The sequence below is a fragment of the Dunckerocampus dactyliophorus genome, chromosome 14 (assembly GCF_027744805.1).
Source record: "Dunckerocampus dactyliophorus isolate RoL2022-P2 chromosome 14, RoL_Ddac_1.1, whole genome shotgun sequence".
Lineage (NCBI taxonomy): Eukaryota > Metazoa > Chordata > Actinopteri > Syngnathiformes > Syngnathidae > Dunckerocampus > Dunckerocampus dactyliophorus.
Window position 1 is genome coordinate 9,773,909 of NC_072832.1, and position 15,554 is coordinate 9,789,462.

The window sequence follows — 15,554 nt, forward strand, 5'->3', positions numbered from 1 at the left end:
AGTTAAAGTAAACACTTGACAGAAAAGCATATATTATGCCTAAGAACAGGATCAGCATGAGTGTTTTAACAGTAAACACGGGAGATAGTCAGTGCGCACCATGTATATATACATAACAAGCAAAAATATTTTCAAGTTAAAGTTTGTGAAAGCACAGCAAATGTTATGAGGAAAGCGCATGGCTTATTCCATTTTTAGGGCAATTTGTATTTTCAGAATGTTTTCATTTTATTTTATATCACAAGTTGCAATTATAACATGAATTGCATTCATTTATTTAATAGTTTACTGTACCTCTTTACTTTTTTAATCAAGCACAATTGGATTTATCTTTTAATATTTATTTTATGTATACCGGTACTTTAGCTTTCTTATTACAAGTATTATTTACTTACTATTATTTGCTTAACGGTTCAAACAATGGTGTGGCAAATTTATGGCTAGAAGAACTACAGTTCCCATAATGCTTAGAGTGCAGTCAGATGTACTGAACTTCTAAAGTGGATGCTAATATCATATTCTGAAGTCCTTTGCAGCGATCTGGCAAATCTTAAGTAAGTTTGATCAAATGAAGAATTACTACAACTTCTGCTCGGACTGCTTGGACCGCAGCATCCGTTGAACTCTTGATGAAAAAAGGCGTCTCACGTCTCGCTCATCTGAGCTAACGTGTGACGCTGGGAACACAGAGCGTAGGTAGGAATGCAAGGTTTATGTGGGTCTTTCAGTGTAAATAGCTCATCTAGTTGCCCGTTTGCTCTATTTTTCCCCTTATTTGCTGGTTGTTTTGGTTTAAATATATTTCTCCGATGTGCCGCAGGCCAACAAAAAACAAGCTGGGGGCCTCACTTTGGACATTCCAATATTACTCTAAAAATATTCATTCTGAAATCTTCCAAATTAAGAAATACACATTTGATGATGTGATCTATGGATGAAAGAAGTTTTTTTTTTTTTAAACATGAAAACAAGGCAAAGGATAACACTCGTCAAGATTTCATGGATCAATAAAGATAATTATCATTTTAAAGGTCTGTGGTCTACCACAGATTATGTGCTAATGGACATCTTGGGGTTGGTGCACACAAAACATTTCCTTCTGCTGCTGACCTAATTACAAGCTCTTAACAGTACGTACAATCCACATTCATTTAAAAGGACAACCCATGTCTGAATAGGACAATGACACGATTCAACATTTATCATTAGATTAAGTAGAAGAGAATAAATCCCTTAATGCATTCATCATACAAATCGTTGCTAATGGCAATTTATGAATCATACATCCATGAGTGGGGAGGTAATGCAGCCTAGAGCCATAATGATGCTTGAAGCCTCTTTGGGTTTTTTCACCTTTTCCTGTGCTGAATGCTGTTTAATCAGTCAATACTGATAAGAGGAGATCTTTTCCTACAGCAACAGAATCATTTATCCCTTACAGCTGTCTTATTAAAGGCTTGAACAGAAGTCAAACAAATCCCAGGCGGGGCACGGTCCCCTCTAAAATTCACTCAGATCCTTTACTTCAGCCTTGAACATGTTCCCTTTGCTGTCAAATAGATGCAATGATTCATTTCTCAACTCACCTCATCAGTTACCTTGAACCTCTTCAACAAGGCCACAAACTTCTGCTTGAAGTTTGGTTGCTGTAACAGAACAACACGAATGTAATCAGGTTCAAAGGAAATGCTTGCCATGGTTAAAACAGCATAACAACTCCATGGCATGGATTTATATGAACTGTCCACTTGATTATGCAGCCACAGCCGCATTGTAAAGACCATCCGACTGAGTCCACTGAGCCCACTGAGTTCATTTACATGCTCATCCAAATCCTACTAATGGCTTGCACAAATGGAACATACGGTGTACTTTCTCTAAAAGCTTCTATGTCAGAAAACACCCATCTTGGGTTATTGTCGTGGTCAATGATTAGCGAGCATGTTGCAGAAGAGGAGGCAGCTAACCCTCGTCATGGAGGTGGTTCGTATCATTTTCCTCCGAGCTTTCTTGGGCTTCCGAACCTCATCATCTTCGTCATAAAGATCCTGGAGCACACAAGAGAGAGACAAGAGATCACCTGATGCATGCATATCAAAGCATATATCAAACTGCACGATCACAACAAAACTAGGTAAAAGTGATGTTAATTGTTCAGTTGTCCATTCCTTTGTCATTTGTAATTATTTTTGTATCATTTTCTGCATGTAAACCTATAATTATTGTCTATAAAAATTTGTGTGTTAACGTTTTTGGGTGTCGGATGGGAATGATTAAACGGATTCATTGGATTTACTATTTTCAATATTAGTATGTTCAATGGAAAAATCATTCACACTCACATTCATACCTATGGACAGTTTAGAGTCTCCAATTAACCTAACATTCATGTTTTTGAAATGTGAGAGGAAACCGGAGTACCGGAGAAAACGCACACACGCACGGGAAGAACATGCAAACTCCACACAGAGATGCACAACGATTCTATTTGACTTGAACCTGCATTTATTTGCATGTATGTTTTGGAGTAAAACAAATTTTAGTGCAAAATAACCAATTAACAGAATAAAAAAAATAAACCCGTGCCCACTCCCTTAACAGGCAGCAGCTGTACCATTACACCACCGGGGACAGGTGGTGAACAGGTGAATTCTGCCATTGCTGCATGCTGTCAATCAATTGTGGCAGCGAGCGCTGGGTCTGATTACTTGTCTCTTTTTTTGATGCGATGTGCATCCTTTGCCCATTTGCTTGAACGCAATATGGGGGTCCCCATGGACTGCGGGGCCGCATGCACAGCACGTGTCTGCAGGGAGGGCTGGCCCTGGATATCAGCTATGGGAAGGTGAGCTACATCCATAAGACTTCTGGTATTCCTGGTAACTCCTATATTGTGCTCTTTATTGTGCAGGCATGGAAACGGGAGTTCAGACAGAGATTCTCCTGTCCCATTAAAAGATTGAATACATAAATAAATACAATTATGTTCCCCACAGTCAATCAAATATTTTTTAAATGTCCATACCTATTCTCAAAAAGACTTGTAGTTTTGTATTTATTTTTGACCCTCACCTGGCCATGAGCTGCATCATCACTGGCTTCTTGCTCAGATGAGTAACTGTCATCGTCCTCCTCTGAATAGTTGTCCATATCTGGTGAGCGGTCTAAACCAAACAACAGAAATATTAGATTACATGTCTAGCAATATGGTGTTTAACCTATTTGACCACTCTCCAAAGTGACCAAAGCAACATTGGCCTTACTCCATCCTCAGAAGATTTTACTGGGTAAAACAACCAGTAAGACCTGAGATTTTCTTTTAAATTTTTCTCTATTCTTTCCAGTGACAGGTTTTTCTGTCTCACACTGCAAAATGTGATGGATATTATGAAGGATCACTGCAAAGAGGAGCACGGTGTACTTTCTTTTCTTCACAATGACACAGGCTTAATACTTGGTACATGAGTTCATCTGTTATGTTTGAGTGACCCCCTTAGTAGCAACCAGGACTGTGAGGGACCAGCATAGCAGGATGGAGGCGTGGAGCCCAAGCGGGGCCAAATATTTCCCCCCGCTGTCCAGAATTAGAGCAGTGTAAGGTAATAGGCCCGACATCTGTTCAACTCAGACATCAACATTGCAACCATATTCTTGGACATCGGTTGAAGAGCCATTATAAGACTTCACTCCGCCTTCAGTTGGGAAATGGGAGCCATGTGGCAGGAGGAATGAGAAAAGCTGAAATGTCAGTCAGGATTAGCATGTGCGGTGGATGACGTTGCCCACCTGAGGTTTTAGTCTTTCGACCAGCTTGACCACTGCCGTCCTCGTGGTCTATGGGCTGGCTGGAAAGAGAGTACACGCTGATCTCCGCCACACGTACTGGCGCTTCCTTCACGTTGCTATGGAGACCCAGAATCTGGCCTCCGTCTGTCGGGTGTTGCATCACCTGAACAAAGACATTATCATAAGGTAAAAATAGACTTGCCAATTTTAATTAATTTTTCTCAAGCAAGGTTCTCCACAATATCCTAAACAATAAGGAAACGCTCCGCTCATCTGTCTCAATATCAAGTCCTCTTTATCTGAGATAGAAGCATGTCTCCTGCAATTTCTGCAAGGATCAGTCACTCAGCAGAGACATGCTGAAGCCGAACAGAAGAAATATTGCCGTTTCAACAGAGCAGGAGGATGAAACAATGTTATCTCTATCTACACAGAGACAAAACACTGATGCATGAGAGCGGGCCTCCATTACATTGCTTTGCACCAAGCTGACACTAAATTAATCTTCATTGCCACAGAGCTGATTTCTTTCTATCTCGACTGTTTAACAGACCAAAGCCAATTTGCTTGTATCATGCAGTCCAACTGTGTCACGCAGGTGTGTTGCTTTCATTCAAAGCACTATCTGGGAAGTCATTGTAATATTTCACTTGACGGATTGCTATACAGGGAGGGGGATCATTTCCCTCCAACACTGGCGGGGGGGCCGTAGAGTGGTCATTTTTCAAACTCGAGGTTGTGGGTTGTGCCCTGTTCAAGTATCCAAGCAAGATACTGAAACCTTAGTTGCTCCGGATGCTGTGTTGTCAGAAAGTGAATGTGGTGACACTGTAAAAGCGTACCTGTACCATTTACCTTACAGGTGTCCTAACTTTTTCCACTGTGCTCCACACAAAGAAAAAAATAATCAAAAGAAAATTGAGATCACCAACTGTAGTTACAGAATATGCTGCGTGCTAGTAAAAAAAAAAAAAAAAAAAAAGCTACGGGACACAATGGCCCACATGACCATGATGTAAAGTGTCTGTCCCATATTGCCGTTTAATTTCACTTGCTTCACTTACATCAGACAATGCCATATAGTGGCAAATTCATTTTTTGGCCATGGATGAGTGATGTCTAAATACGTCTAAAAATGTCTGCTTAAGTATAAGTAGCGTCTTCATCGAGCCCCGGTTAGGGAACAATGGACGGCTTAAGTATGAGTAACGAATGAAAATGGCTAAATTACATCGACTGTATTAACTTCCAGTTTGCTGCTTATAAAAGGCCAACTCTGCCCATCGCCTCATCAGAATAGTTGTAGCTCCTGGATGGTCCACATCACTCCTTTTGAAACTGCTTTTTATATTTCTCAAATGTAATTGTTGAGATTAATTCATTTAATTCCATTATTAAGCATGTCATGTCTGTGAAACAGCCCAACAGCCATTGAAGTCAAAAAGCGTATGATACTAGCCCAGTGACAGTGAAAACGCCAAAGTAACATCTAAATCTGGCCATTGGAAAGTCTGAACATGTCCATAGTTTATAAAGGCTGGCGTCATCTGTCAATGTTTAGATACTAAGAAAAATCTGCAAACCCGCTGAGAAACGAATAAAAAAGCCCAAAAAACGTATGCCTTTGGTTTTCAGATGGAATATTAAACGCCGCTGTGGGACACAAAGAAGCAGCTTTCACGCAAATTCAGCATCAGCAGAGGAGACCAAAAAAGATGACAACATACTGGAATAACCAGTAATAATACAAAAAGAGGATGCAATCATCAGCAATTTAGTCTTAGTCATACAAGCCTGCAGGATGTAGTGCAATAGCTGAGTGACATTTTAAACTGCGGCAATGCATTAGTCTTGTTTAGAGTTGTTAATGTTAATTCCTACATCTAAGCTACAGCTAAAACCATCAGATGTTGCATTTCGAAACGCATCAGTGCCACCTTAAATTTAAGAGTTGCTTTAATTGCATTTTCTCTCCCTCGCCAAGATCCGCTAGCAAAAAGTATTTTACATATTTTAAATACATTCACCCACTGTTCATTCCTAAAACTCATCAGCTTACTTAAGAGATGTAAGTGAGACACAAACAGCATATGGTTTCACTTCAACAACAGGCATTTATACAAAAAGAAAATGCTGCTTTGCCTGATAAAACCGCATATCCAGCTGAGAGCACACTTTGCGCTTTGCCCGTGTACTATGTAACGAAACATTAGTCCACGCTGGCAAGATTTTTAACCCCGAATGACTTGAACCGAGGACAAAAGCAACTTCAACAAATCCCAGTTCCCATTAAACAAACATCTACACTGGGCATTACACCAGCTCTCGGTCCGTTATTTATACATAACATGGTCCAAAGCAGCTATTTCAGAAAAAAAACATTCATAGCCAGCTCCAGATGGCCCATAATCTCATACAGCAGTGTGTGAGGAGCATGAATCATCTAAAAATGAAGCGTGACAAGGCAGGGCTTCTCCTTGGCAAGAAAACAATGGTACATGGCGATGAATTCCTGTCAATCGCTGTCAGAGAACGTAGTTGAGGGATTTGTCTTGTGAAACTACATCTTGTGTAGCAGACAGTACCTCAGCCATATTGATAACCCCCACAGCCAAAGTCTTGTAACCCAGGATGGTTCGATTCTTGTAGCGTTTCCTCCTCTGCAGCATAATTTGTAATCTGTTGGCATCCCTCTTCAAAAAATGGGGGTACTGTAAATAAAACAAAGCAAATTATATTACATTTTTATCAGTTTTAAGATCCACATTGAGCATTTCAAGTGATTGCATGTTGAAGTGTGGGGAAAAAACACTTCCCAAAGACATGTGCTGTCTGGTCTGAAAATGACATGAATCATCTTACACTGTGTGCACTTATTAGGCAATTTGCATGACTGATTATTAGTTTTATTATTTAACAATAACAGTGCTCTTGGTCAATCCAAAATGTTAATAAACGTCAAACTTGAATATTTAAGGAAGTGAAATTGAGGTTTTGGCTTTTGTTGAGAATATCGCTGTGTGCACAATTATTAGGCTACTATTAGTGTGCAGAATTAACTCACAGAAAAACAAAAATATTCCCATCTCACTACTTTATTTTCTTTTTCTTTTTAAAGTCAGAATGATAAACAATACAAACTTTACAAATAAATATTTCTGACATTTCCAAAAATAAATCAGTGACCAATATAGCCACCCTTCTTTTCAATAACACAGAAACACCTTCCATCCATGTCTGTCGGTTTCTTGATCATTTGACCAGCAACTTTTTGTGCAGCAGCAACCAAAGCCTTCCAGACACTGTTCGGTGAGGTGTACCTTTTTTCTTCACTGTAAATCTTACGTTTAAGGCAGGGGCGTGCAAACCTTTTGACTCGCGGGCCACATTGGGTTAAAAAAATTTGGCGGAGGGGCCGTCCGTTTATACGTAGGTGGCATCAAACAGAACGACATACTTGCTCACGGTGCAACGAAACACAACACATCCACACCAAGTTAACGCATCACAGAAATCAACAACTGAGCGCTAAACATAACATAGTTCCAAATGCCCGCAAGGCATGCTGGGTAGTCCAGGTGCAACAATGATATGAACTATGAATGATAAAACATCAGATATCAAGAGGATGTGAACTCCTCCTTGTTTACTTCTCTGACGACCCCCACAAGGCACAAGGCAAAATGTTGGGAGAAAGAGTACCACAAGCTACCCAGCATGCCTTGCGGCGGGAATATATGGGTGTTTATTTGGCATGGGTATTGCACATAGATATTTGTTTGTATGCCCACATGGTTCAGTAGGTAGGTTACTTTGTGTGTCGTACGTGTTGACGTGTTGTGTTGTTTGGATGGCTTTTTTGTACAAACTACAGATTGCATCTGACTATTTCGGCGACCCAAGCGTGCCACAATAGCACTGCAAGTCATGTTGCTGGCTACACTTTCCATGTTAAAAGGTTTAAAAAGAAGAAATTTGGAAATTAAGACGCTTTGAACCAGGCCGCAGTTTGCCAACCACTGGTTTAAGGGCCCACAAGTACTCGATAGGGTTTAGGTCAGGTGAGCAAGGAGGTCATGTAATTATTTTTAAGACCTTTACTAGCTTGCCAAGCAGTGGAGTACTTGGATGCATGAGATGGAACATTGTCCTGCATAGAAATCATGGTCTTCTTGAAAGATGCACACATTTTCCTGTACCACTGTGTGAAAAAAGTGGCAGTAGCTTTGGGAGTTGAGTTTGAGTCCATCTTCAACCTGAAAAGGCCCAACAAGCTCATCTTTGAATAATTCCAGCCCTTACTAGTATTGAACACCACGTACTGCACTTCTGGACACTCCAGGTAGCTTACAGTTGTGGAATATGACAGCACTGGAGGATAATGGGTTCCTGGGAGCTTCACGTTTGATTTTTCTCAAATATTAGACAGTTAATTTGCATGTTTTTCTCTCAACACCTTTCTTGCGACCCTTTTGTGCACTTGCATCAAAACATTTAATGGTTCTGTGGCCATGTCCATATATCTTGGCAATTTCTGCAATTTCAAGAGTGCTGTATTCCTATGAAAGATGTTTTACAGTTCTTCACTTTTCAGAGTCTGTTATTTTACCAGAGGAAAAGAAGCTGCCTAATAATTGTGCACCCTAATAAAGGGTGTTAACCTCCTAAGGCCACACCCTCCTTCAGTCCACACATGCGCATCACCTGGTATGCTTAAACCCAATAGGCATTCAAGTAAAATATGCATAGAAATGAGAATATGGTCAAAATACTGACTTGCCTAACAATTGTGCACACAGTGTATTTCTAAACCCAGTTGAACACTAATAATAAATGTGAGACCAATAGCGTCAGTATATCACGACCTGGATACTTCAGGTTTCTGGAATTCTACCGATGGTGTTGAAAACCGTTTACGTTCTACCCAAGCACATACAGCTTCCAAGGATGTTCAGCTATGTAGGCAATAGCATGTGAATCCTATAATTGCATCTGCAGCTTAGTTATCCAGGTTTTTCCCTACATATGTCACCTGTCTGTGACATTTTTGGAGCTTTCTGAGCAGTCTCAGACTGCTAAGCAGGAACTTAATTAAGCCCTGATGTGAACCATGGATTCATGCATGAGAGGACTTATTTGACTATTTCAGAGAATTAATTTGGAGCCAGAATGATTAATAAACTCTGTCATTAGATGATGAAGTGACTACGCTAATAGGAAGGCACACTCAGGTAGATAAAAACCCAAATTACTTTTTTTCCTTCTCCTAATCAAGATGGGAAAGGTCATTATTGCTGGGCCGACAAACTTTCAGTCTGCGGCTTGAGTTTCTTCAGTTCATTTCATTACCAAATACTGTGCATTATTCAAGTCACCCACTATATATCTGTACTGTAAACACACATGTACAAACATCATGGGCTTAACACAAAGTTCCAAACCAGGGTACCAGAGTGGCTACAAGCGTCACACCAATCATAGATGTCAAGTAACTGCCATGTCAGTGTGAGAATTCACAGCACAATGATAGAGTGCTTGCCTGTAGTGAGAATGTGAGTTCCAGATCGGTCTCCATTAGTCCACTGGGAGGTAGGACATACTCATTAGATCTCAGCAGACGTTTCGAACCCTGGAAAGTAAAGTCAAAGTATTAATTCAGTGTTTCCCATACATTCATTTATTTGTGGCAGCTCACCACAAATAAAGCTGAACCTCCTCCAATTCCTCCATCTTATGTTTCCCAAAGAACTACCATCCACAGTACAGGCTCCATGTGAGCAAGCCTTATTTTAGCATCAACCTGTTTCACACATTTATGCAGAGTCACACCTTGTGGCCATCTAGTACAAACAGTCCTTTCTCTGAAGGGGCCCGGATTCGTTGTTTTTGACACATACAAATAGCAATTTTCAAAAAATATTTCCAACAACCGATTTCCTCAATGGATGTCTTTTTTTTTTTTTAAACAAAACAAAAACAACTTCCATCACCGCAGTTTAGTAATGCGTTTAGTAATAATGTAATCCCATGAAGGAAAAGATGCTGACTTCCATTTTTCCTGAAAGTCATGGTCTCGGAGTGTCCTAGAGCAAACGTGTTTGTCTTTGTAAAAAATGTGTTTGTAAATGTGTGATTGTACGGATGACCTCTCTGGGAAATGTTGCAATTACGCACACCGCCTCTGCAGCTGTTGACAACTGAAGTCACTGAGACACAGAATCTGTTTTATTGGCCTGTTCTTCCTCTCTACTGATCCAATTCCAGTAAGTTCCTGCATCATTACATTCTATATTAAATATAGCAAAATGTCTTCTAAAGGATAGATGTTTCTTTTCCAGTGTTATTTGAAATATGCTGCTTTAAAATGTTTACATAGCTCTACTTCTGGCATGAATTTTAACCTTTTTCCGCTTTATATATTTCATACATACAGTATATCATGTATCCCACGCAAGAGTGTCCCTGCTAACAACTGAAAAGCGGTTATGTACACCCTTAAGCAAGTCATCAGTCAATCACAGGACTGACACATAAGAACAACCATTCACTCTTGCATGAATATGGTTTAAACCATGTAAACACCTTCATGAGACTGTGTTCGACTTTTTAATGATCCGATTACTATACATGGATTATGCGATTGGAAACCAGCATCACGGGTGCTCGACAAAGACCGGAGAGTTACGCATCTACTGTTCGGCTGCCGATCGTTTGATAAATGTTTTTCCTTTATGAATCATTAAAAACTCAACAACTGCGTGGGCTTGTTTCCTGAATGCTGATTTGGAAACAGGTTTTATTTTGAAGAGGAGTTAGTTTTTTGCATTTAGTTTTAGAGAGGTTTATTTTGCTTTTTTTTTCCGATATAATTCTACTACATAACGTGATTTACTTCAGTGAGTCACTCGTAGGTACCCGAGTCAGTAAAAGGAAATTAGTTTCCCCATCACTACTGGCATGTAGCATTTACTGCCACTACACACATAGCTAAACGAGCTGAAAGGACCACAGTCGCCAGCTAGCATATTGGAGGCATTCATCATTTGGCCCATCACTGATATAGAGATAGTGCATGTAAACAGGGACTTCCCGTTGAAGTGTAAAAACTGGAGAAACCAAACAATTTCGGGAATCTGACTGTTGTAAACATACAGACTGTGTCACCGATTAAGTCCTTTGCCTTAGATTGGTGTGTGTGAAAAAACAGAGGGGTCCAAATCAACAAAGTTTTTGTTGTTTGCAGACAACACCAGCCTATAATCCGCCTATTACCCACAAGCATCCTGACAGTGAATAATGAATGTAATGTCGCATTATGAAAAATCTGCATACCCAAAAGTTGACAGAATATTCACTCTTGTTAAAACTTGTCATCTTGGCTGCAACACTGTGAGCTTGTTGTTACATGTATCCACTATAATGTTGTTGAGAAGGACATACAGTCACAGTCTAACCAGTGGCTGCTGCAGCACCTTTCTAATATATAAAAAAAGTACAAAAAGACGGGAAAATCACAGTCTGACCTTGTCACTAGTGCTTCACAAAAGAAGCCTTGTATGTGCGCTTTTCTCATGCTCCGAAGCTGGTACAATGAATCAAGGCACAAAAGCTGAGCACTTTCGAACTGCCTGACGTGCATTTACAATACACAGCCTTGGAAAGAAAAGCTTGTGCTCAATGTCCTCATCGCCCCCCCCCCACTTGCCCTCTCTTCTCCCTCGCCCTTCTGCTCTGCAACAAGCCTTTTTGTCTTTCTGTGCCAAATGGTGGAATGTAACAACCCTTTCTCAGTCAAACTCCACATTTCTAAAGGGACAACACGCTTGCCTTAATTTACTGCATCTTCTAAGTCTGATTAAATGTTTAATTTGCTTGGACAAAGATGGGTGGTGATGTGATAAATGGCTTTACAATCTAATGTATATAAAAAGTATCTGTATTGGTCTTTGTATGGGCCTTCTACGTAACCACACTCTCTCCCAAGTAACTTCCAAGTCTGAAATGTTTAATCTGCTAGGACAAAGGCATAGGCAGGTTGTGATAGATGGCTTTGATAGATGGATGTACAGTAAATAAAAAGTATCTGAAGTCTTTGCAAGGGGACCTGAGCTACTTGCAGTGACCCAGCAGTTTCCAAGGTGAGAGACAGAGCACCAATGGCACTTTCACACTACAATGCACACTCAGCTCAGTTCAGCTTGGCTTGGTTTTCCCAATTCAAAATATTATTACAAAAACTTGCAACGTCTGACGTATCAGTCGGAACAAGACAAAATAACAATAATGGTTATTCACTTCACGGCATGACACTGTTGGCCATGGAAAGGAGACATATTTCATTAGAGGGGCTGGAACACAACAGGCCACTGCTGCAAAGTGGAGACCATGGAGTACTGCAACAACAAAGTAAGCTAACGTTAGCATGTATTTACTTTGGTTGTTCCCACCCATGCATGATCAAATTTTACAGTGATGCAGCAAAGGCGAATCTGCTCATCCAATGATAAACCAGCAGTGCTTTTGGTCACCTATATTATATCGACTTGACACACTAGGGGTGCACGATAATTATCGGACCGATAATCATCAGGTGGATATGAGGAATTATGACATCATACAGATAAATCCGATAACATTAAAAAAATAGGTCTGATAACTGGTAAAAAGAGGCAAGATGACCCATACTTTGGTTTTCCGTGAGCAAATCAAGTGCTCCTTTTCTGTGACGTGCTGCAAACGGCCTGTCGCAACATCCCCTGAGCTTACTTGTAAAGAAGCATGGCGTCGATCGTGTGGGACTTCTCACTGTTTCGCCAAATGCTGCCAATACTCTGCAAACATTGCGCGATGAGGGGGGGAAAAACGTCATGCTTGCACACATCAAACCTTACCAGCCATCTGAAACATCAGCATCACTACGACACCTGGGGCTTGTTCCTATCACTGCAGCGTTTGAAAAGTGCAGAAAGTTTGCCAAAGACAACCCAAGGGTTAAAGCGATTTGTGATTTCATCATGGAAATAATGGCGCTAGATAACCAGCCCTCTACCATTGTTGAAGACACCTTTTGTCAGCTAGTAAACACCTTGGAGCCACGGTTTGTACTATTTGAGCCGTCACTATTTTTTTAAACCTTTTATTAATAGTAGTAATAGTAGTGATGTCATGATATTTGGTTAGGACAAATCTAAAGATACAGTTTGTCAAATCCAACTTTGAGTCCTTCAGTGCCAGTGAATGCGAATGAATGTTTGGTGGTGGTCGGAGAGGCGTTAGACTACACCAGGGCAGCTGTGACTACAGATGTAGTTAACCACCAGCAGTGTGTGGCTGAGGAGTGACTGGATAATGGGTTAACTTCATTGTGAAGCGATTTGGGTGCACCTAAAGATGCACCATTCTTGAGATAGAATATGTAATAAACACATGAAATGTGGACCTGTTTCCAGTAAAACCATGACCTGTGCATACATAAAATCTCAGCATCAGATGTATGGCTATTCATCCATTGTAGTATACAGTCCTGGCTTCCTGGGTTAAAAGAATTTGTTATCTCTGACAGAAATGTAATATCACTCCCGTATGCCATATTAATGCAGTCAAGTGCTTAAAATAAAACAAAGACATCATGTGGTTTAAATGTCATCCAATCTTCCACCTCAATACACTGCAAAGCAGGCTACAAAGACCAAACATCAGATATGAGAGGCTGCAGTGGCAAACCAAGACAAAAATACATGTACGTGAAATGTGCAGCAGAATTTTTGAGCCAACTTTGTATAAATTCATATAAAATGATGAAAGTAATGGAATGTACAATGCATTAATTTAAGCTTTTGCTTTGCAGGATATTTTGACTTATGAAGACACAGCATACAAATATTTTTAGATAGTAGTAACGCTAGTCTTTATGATAAAAGACATCATACCTTCTTATCATATTTAATCACTCATCTACTGTATATTGTCATTGTTATAAAGTGGTTACATTTAGTATAGGGATGGGGCTGGTCCGAACCAGTATCTGCATCGTTTTGTATACCATATTAGATACCATATATACCAGCGTATTTCACATATCGGAAATTTCATATACTGTACATTTCCAATACATGAGCCACATCTGTGCTTTTAAAACTGGACTTTTTTTTTTTATTTTGCCCATCATCGACAATCAAAATGTGAAACTGTGCATTCTAAAGTTGAGAAAAACAGTTAGCATGAGGGAGCTAACAATGTACGTCATGGGACACACCTATTTCGACTATAAAGCCCTCTAAAAAAACCTCCAACAACGATATTGATATCACATCTAGCACTACTTCCGTCAACAACAGCGACATGTCAGGCGCGTGTCTGTTTACTACTACTAATCATGGCGGAGAACTTTATCTTTTTACGTGTGAATATACAGAGGCTGAGCTACAGGTTTTAGAAGCTGAGCCCGCAAGAAGAGAGTGAAACTCCAAAAGGTAGCAGATGTGGGGCAAATCATTACACTGGCATGACTTGGTGGTGTAAATGTGGAGCTTGTCAAGCCATACCGATAGAAATGCAGTGTCACATACAGTGTTACCATGGATGGAAAGGCTTCGTGTGTATGGCGAGGAGGACATAGCTCCATGAGATTGCATCACAACAAACAAAGAATTGTTAGCCCTGACAAACCCTGCAGTGATAGAAACTTTTGTTCCACCTACTCAAAATAAGCTGGAAAAGACACCCCAGACCAGCTGGACCAGACGAACAACTGTCCATCGAGTAAGTCACCATGATATTGATTGTGATACGTGGAGCACATAGCACATCTAATCATAGTTGTTCATTTGCTTGTTCTCGTTTCCTCGTCAGTACAGATTGGTGTCCTATCACATTGTTTTGAACAGTGCTCGGTAGTGGTGTGAGGCGCTGCACAACTATGCCAGAAAAATATTTCTTCTGCTACAATAACAATGTCGCTGTAGCTTGGTTTACATACAGCTCAGTTATGTAAATAATAATTGCTGGCGTTTTTTGGAGGGGTTTTTGGGGTTTCACATAAAGATTGTAGACGATGAGCAAAAAAACATTCAAAAGTGCAGTTTTCCCTTAATGTTGCCAGCAACCGTAGCCAAAAGAGTATCAGCAAACATAGCTGTCTCCACCAATGCACTGCAGTCGTCCTCCTCACTCACACACAGACTCACACACGCAGACACATACACGAGCACTCCGCCTGACGCATTCACGGCCACACCAAACAGTCGAACAATACAAACTTTTAACACAATGCAAAACATCCGGGTCGCTACAATATGATACTTGCTATACAGAGGGGTTTATTACAGCCTCATACAGTATAAAATGAACAATAATGATAATGTAGCGACCCGAAAGGTACGGGCGATGTTAAGCGTTTTGTGTTGGCCGACGGTCTGAGAAACCATGAACGCGTCAGGCTGCGCGCTACATTCGCTGATGCTGTTGCCGATATTCTTTTGGCATGGTTGCATATTACAGCAAACAGAGCTCTGGTATAGCAATTGTATCTGTATCGGCAGATATCCAAATTCAGATATCGAGATCGGATCGGAAGTGAAAAAATGTGGATCGGTGCATCCCTAATTTAGTAGTGACATTTAAAAATAAGAAAAACACAATCCTTGTTTTATGTTGTTTGCATGTGCACTAAGGATTTTTTGCGTTTTACTTGGAAGTTATTATCAGCCCTAAATCTAAATGTGACAACACTGCGATGAGTCTACACACCCATAGTCATGAATGTAAGA

At 40.3% G+C, this 15,554-nt stretch overlaps 1 protein-coding gene across 6 annotated transcripts in view; it reads right to left on the reverse strand.

Moving 5' to 3' along the window:
- The window catches only part of zmp:0000000755 (phosphofurin acidic cluster sorting protein 2), a 55,480-nt gene that overhangs the window by 20,702 nt on the left and 19,224 nt on the right, over positions 1 to 15,554 (reverse strand). For all 6 annotated transcript variants that reach the window (XM_054797899.1, XM_054797895.1, XM_054797896.1 and 3 more), the window contains exons 3-8: positions 9,326 to 9,415; positions 6,372 to 6,497; positions 3,787 to 3,949; positions 3,073 to 3,164; positions 1,968 to 2,048; positions 1,587 to 1,646 (exon numbers count right to left, since the gene is read on the reverse strand). In XM_054797899.1, coding sequence (XP_054653874.1) covers positions 1,587 to 1,646; positions 1,968 to 2,048; positions 3,073 to 3,164; positions 3,787 to 3,949; positions 6,372 to 6,497; positions 9,326 to 9,415 — 612 coding nt within the window. The remainder of the gene's footprint in view (positions 1 to 1,586; positions 1,647 to 1,967; positions 2,049 to 3,072; positions 3,165 to 3,786; positions 3,950 to 6,371; positions 6,498 to 9,325; positions 9,416 to 15,554) is intronic.